The sequence below is a fragment of the Nicotiana attenuata genome, unplaced genomic scaffold (assembly GCF_001879085.1).
Source record: "Nicotiana attenuata strain UT unplaced genomic scaffold, NIATTr2, whole genome shotgun sequence".
Lineage (NCBI taxonomy): Eukaryota > Viridiplantae > Streptophyta > Magnoliopsida > Solanales > Solanaceae > Nicotiana > Nicotiana attenuata.
Genome location: NW_017689897.1, coordinates 1 through 5,788, shown reverse-complemented (window position 1 = coordinate 5,788; position 5,788 = coordinate 1). Strand labels below are relative to the sequence as shown.

General features: G+C 36.0%; 1 protein-coding gene across 1 annotated transcript; it reads right to left on the bottom strand.

Moving 5' to 3' along the window:
• Positions 1–482: 482 nt before the first annotated feature.
• LOC109222425 lies at positions 483–5,086 on the bottom strand (the record flags this gene model as incomplete). Its single annotated transcript, XM_019386785.1, has 10 exons — positions 4,963–5,086; positions 4,223–4,451; positions 3,498–3,599; positions 3,070–3,239; positions 2,420–2,553; positions 2,168–2,345; positions 1,300–1,855; positions 938–1,050; positions 600–843; positions 483–502 (listed from the first exon to the last, which is right to left on the bottom strand). Coding segments are annotated over exons 1-10 (1,775 nt in total), but the record flags the coding sequence as incomplete, so codon positions are not given.
• Positions 5,087–5,788: the final 702 nt, after the last annotated feature.

Genomic DNA, 5,788 nt, shown 5'->3' with positions numbered 1-5,788 from the left:
GGCCTGAATATTTAAGGGTAAATAATTTGGAATTAATGGGTATAAAGTAAGATTTTCTCAATTAAATTTACTCCCTCCGTTTTAATTTATGACTGGGAACGGAGTTTAAGAAAAAATGAATATTTTTGAAATTTATGATCCTAAACAAGTCAAAAAGAACCCCATAGTATTTGTGTAGTCATAAAAGCTCCTCATTAAGGGTAAAATTGTAAGTTTAAGCTAAATTATTTCCAAATTTAAAAAAGGATCATTCTTTTTTAAATGGACCAAAAAGAAAATACGTTCACATGAACTGGAACGACGGAAGTAATAATAGATATCAAACTTTAGTAGTACTAAATAGATCCTTCGGTCCGAACTAGCTCAGCACAATAATGAATAAGCAGTAATATTTACTTTGTAATAGTTATGATATCACGAACACATCCACTGATATAACTTCAAAACTAACATATTATACAGACACAAGAAATAAATTTACNTAGTAAAGGATCCAGGTCATCTGTTATGACAAAGTTTAGGAAAGAATTACAAAAGATGACTCCATTAACATTTTCGTTATATGTTCCTAAACGAATATCAGCTAGAACAGTTGGTACCTTTGGAGCCTTTGAAACCAATATGGACCAGATTTTCAGTAGTATTATGTTCATGCTCTGAACCAAGTCATAGACATTTCTTAGTCCGTGTTGTGCTGACACTATACTTTCTATCGTCGTCTGATCAGATCCAGTGTAGATAACTATTTTATTTGCCTTGTCTATTATCCCTCTTTGCCTTGCCCATATCATTGTAGCAACTGTCCCCAATAAGAGAGCTGATATTGCTTTGCCAACACACTCTCTACATTTGCAAACATCCATTAGTCTTTTCCAGGTTTTCACAGTCCAATTTCTTCAATTAAGATAAATAACGTAGCAAGAATTAAGATACTTACGTGTAAATAACTAGAAGCGCTGTCAGCATAAAAATACCACTGCATAATGGTCTTTCCCATGAAAATACCTCTTGAAGATAAGGCACTAACCTCCCGAACGGTTTGAGAAGACCCTAATTAGTATTGATAAAACAAAGACATTTCGTTAGGCTTTTGAAACAATGCAGCAGCCTAGTGTTAATGCATATTCAGAAAATCTTCAATTAATATAAGGTGATATGGAGTTCTAACAAACAATGGTTCTCAAGCTTCAGTGCTGGTTATGTATACCTGTTTTCTCTCTTTTTCACCTTCCCTAAATTTATAATTCTATAGGAGACATGATATGCATGCAGTTTCTGGAATCAACCAGCAGCACTTACCATAAGAACCTGGACACTGTTCCCCATTCCTTCCCCTTTCAGCTCCTCAACAGTAGCTTTGGCCTTTTCAATTTCCTTTGCTTCCTCTCTTGCTTGATCAATAGCACTCTCCAACGATGAGACGCTTTCATTTTGGACTGGAAGGCGGCTGTTGTCGTCGATTTCTTTTGCCGCTTCACTTGGAACCGGTAAGAGGGAGATATTCAGGCTTCTCAAGATTGAGCTAGCACTACATCTGTGTCCAATGTCAACTTTCTTCAGACTCTCTGCAAGCTCTTCAAGCACATAATCTCCCTTCGGCAACTCATCAAGTAAATCAAAGATCAAGAAATTCTTGGGAATTGGTGGCGAGATCCTAAGCATTTCTCTAGCTGCATGAAGTCTTATAATTCCTAGTATTGTTCTCGCGTGCATCTCCTGTGATCCTGAAGGTGAATCAACCTTAAACTTACGTAAAAACCGATGCAACAATATAACCTCCTTTATTAGAGCAAGCCAGTGGTCTCGCCTTGTTGAGCTTGTCATTTCTGGGAACTCCAGGACAACCGATTCTTCCCTAAATTTTGACAAATACAACACCAAAAGTAAATTCTCATACTGCTATTGACATCATTTTACACAAACATGGTTCTTGAAGCCACATAAACATACACAATTTAGCAAATATACAAGCTCCTAATAAATTGTAAAATACCCCACATTAAATCAGTATATTACAAGCAAAACTCAGCCTTCAAGCAGCAATCCTTGAAATACGTTGAAAATAAATAATGCCAACGTTATCCATACTAACCTGAAGGAAGTGCGGAGTACTTAAAATTTAAGCCTTAAAAAACATGATCTTATAGGATGTAGAGAAAAAACTTACAATTCAGAAGATTCATAAACTATGGCCTTGTCAAAGAGCTGAGCACCCCATGGACCTGTAGCAGCAGGTTTGACACTCTGCTCGAAGTCTTCTGAAAGACTGAGCTTAATAGCATCTTTATAAGAGATGACTCCGGATTCCTCAAAGTAAAGTGCATAGTTTGTTAGTGTCAGCCTACCTACAAATGGTATAACCTTAGGTTACAATCCCAGGAATCATAACAATGCAAAAGCAGAATAAAGGCAAGAGTACCAGGCCAACTTGTCCCTCCAATATGGCGCACTACTCTTTGTGAACTTGCAGTTCCTTCCACATGTAGTATAACCTCGTCATCTGCCATGTCCACACCAGTTGGAGTTGCTTGCTTTTGCAAATGCTTTATGCACCTATTGAAAATCGACAGACACAAGAAATTGCAACAAAAATGATGAGATCTAGAGTTAAGCTTGACTAAAAATGAGCGACAAGGAAATAATTTCAGAAACATGACATATTTCTGCTAGAAGAAATATTCTCCATTTTCGGGTTGCCTTTGTTATAAATTTGCATTTTAAGCAACAGCATCATCACACGACCTCCCTTGCCCCTCCCCAATAAAAGCGAAAAAAGAAGAAAAAAAGAATTCAGGTGGATAACCTAAACTCTCTTGAAACTGACATAAATAACTCTTCTTGATCCTAGCATGTAAGAGCTTTTGGAAATATCTTCTTCACTAGAAATTCCTTCATGACGGTAGAATTCTAAAGTACACTTCTTATCTCAAAATCCATCCTTGGAACCAGCGACATTGTGCCTATTGCGCCCTTTAATTTGTCATTGGTTGTGAGTCCATTTTGGAATTACAGCTTCACCAGAATAATCTACCAACTAATAGAGGGAGAGCAAGGATCTAGGAAAATTACTTTATGATCTCCTTCAAAAATAAGTTATAAGCCGGAAAATGCAATCGATTTTCTGTAGGCGCTGTCAGAGTCTCGAAAGTGAATCTTCCATTAACAACATCAGCTACTAAATGTACAATTGTCGACAGCCACAAGAAAGCATCCTCTCCAGCACTTGGTTTATGGCTAACCTGCGAACCCAATCACTTTCAGTTAGGATAGTAAAATGCAGTGAAAGAAAACTAATGACGTCCAAGCTTCCATCTAAGTATGTTATCATCATAAGTTGAGTGGTAACTCCATTTCAAAAAAAAAAAATAAGTTGAGTGGTAACATTGTACTACTATACACATAAGCAACCAAAGAGAAATATGTAAAGCATCAATTACTTGTTCCAATTTGCTACTGTAAAAAAGCACAGTTCTAACTCAAGGATCCAGATATCTTACAAGGAACGGCAAGATATCTGAGTAGAACAAAGGGATGTCATCTTGTTCCTGAGGCATCACAGAGACCACTTTTTTGTCTTCTTTTTCTTTCGCCAACGACTCCTGTATTATTTAGAAAAGACATGTAAATAAGGTGCAGATAACGTCAAGAAAATAAAGCATACGCCAAACTTCTGACTAGAGTTCCAACTGTAACACTGAAAAAGCTTCTAACTAGCTTGATTTAATATTCTAGTACATAATCAACAAAGCTTTTGATCAGTTAAAAGCATGGCAATTGTTACATTTGATGCAGAATAGCAATAGTAATGTTTCCGTAGGATGGACTTGAGATGCTTCATTTTCAGACCAATTCAAATTTACTCGCTATTTAAAATAATCGTGTGCAGTTGATGTTTTATTTCACCTCGATTTTCCAAAAAGATTCATCACAATCCTAATCTACAGATAATCCAACCTGGAGGAACTATTGGGATGCAAGCTTTTTAATTGAGACAACACAAAATGAAAACAAGAAGTTAGAACCGTTTATTCACGCTCATTTTCAAATTTGACAAATAGTAGGACTTCCGCTACAGCTGACAAGGAATTATCAAAAAATAGAAAGAAAAAAGAACTCTCATTGATTCAAACTAACAAATGATGTGATTAAATTAGGGAGCATTGAACACATGAAGACTGTAAATAAGAGAGAGCTGATGGGTAAAAAAGCTAAGGACATTAACTTTATGTATCTCTTCTTCTTCTGAAGTAGGCATTTCCCATGCCAGCATCATATCAAATGTGAAACGGATAAAAGAACCATCGCTGATCGTCTCTTCTAATTCACTACACATATCAATGAGGATCTTGGAGCAGCAAAACTCCACTAACTTCCTCGAATATCCCTCCATTTCAGGCTCCCACCCAGCCTCAAAGTCATGTACTATTTTATCCACGGAGGCGTCCAACTTCCTGACAGGAAATATCTATTACTAATAACTTGCAGAAAATGCATGCTATGTGAAGTGAGTTTTCACAATTTTGTATGCAGCTGCCTAGAGTTCAAATCAAAGCAGAGTTGATTACATAACCAGAATAATTTGGTGTGGAACAATATGGGGCGGAGCTAGAAGCCCGACTACAGGCTCGGCTCCACCCAGTAGCTTTTGCTCGAACATTATATTTGTGTTATGTAGGGAAATGACACGGAGAAATTACAACATAACTGCAATAATATTATTTGTAAGCAGATACACGAATTGGCTTGAGTCGTGCTGAACACAGTCCTAAAAACCTATTTCAGCAATGTGAAATGGTTCCCCAGGATTAAACAAGCCTATCTCTTAGAGGATACAGGAATCTGCAAAATTAATATACCAGCAAGTTGTTAAAAGAAACAAATAGTATATATTGAAGATAGAAAAAGGTGGAGACACAAAAAGAACATTGGAATGAAAGAAAGAGAGCAAGTAGTAATTCAAACCTAATTATTAGCTTTTCTTGGTGTTTCATCCGTAGAAATTGAAAGCCTATTTATAAGCTCAATAATGGCAATTGCTTGAGACAAGTGCTATGTCTCCTCTGCCACTTGGTACTTGGCTTATGCTACTTACAACAAAACCAAAAGAAAGGATTTCACATGCTGGATATTGAAATACACCAAAGATACTTGTGAAATTTCCCACATGCATAGTAGCCACTTAGAAATAGATAACACATTTGTAAAATAAAGGACACTTGGCTATTTGAATTTTTAAAATACGGCACATGTTAAGAAAATTATATTACATATGTACAAATATTGAATTTAGAACAAAGTTATTAGCGGTTGAAGTCGTCGTTTTAAAATCCAAAACCCACAAAGTTAAAATCCTCGCTCCGTTGCTCCGTCACTGGAGACAATAAAAGCCAAAAGTTAAGAAACAACAAGGACACCTCTCTTGCTCTCATCTTAATCAAGCACCAGAATTGTATCAATATATACTCCCAAAAATCTTTTCTTTCTAAAACTTCTTCCTTTGACTTTTCAAGTCTAAATCTTTTCTTTTTGGAACATCATGTACATGCTCATGCTGGTATCCTTAAATGTAAAGCATGGCATAAGAATGAAATAAACATCTAAATGTATTTCTAAAGATTCTTGCTTCTTCATAAATTTTCAACATGAAAATAGCATATAAGAATAACACAAAAATCTGAAAATTTATGCACTTATATCATAATAAATCATCTATGACTTCTCGATCCAATTAAGTACTAACTCGCTCCAAAAGTTAATAGGTACTAATTCGCTCCAATTAAGTAAATAT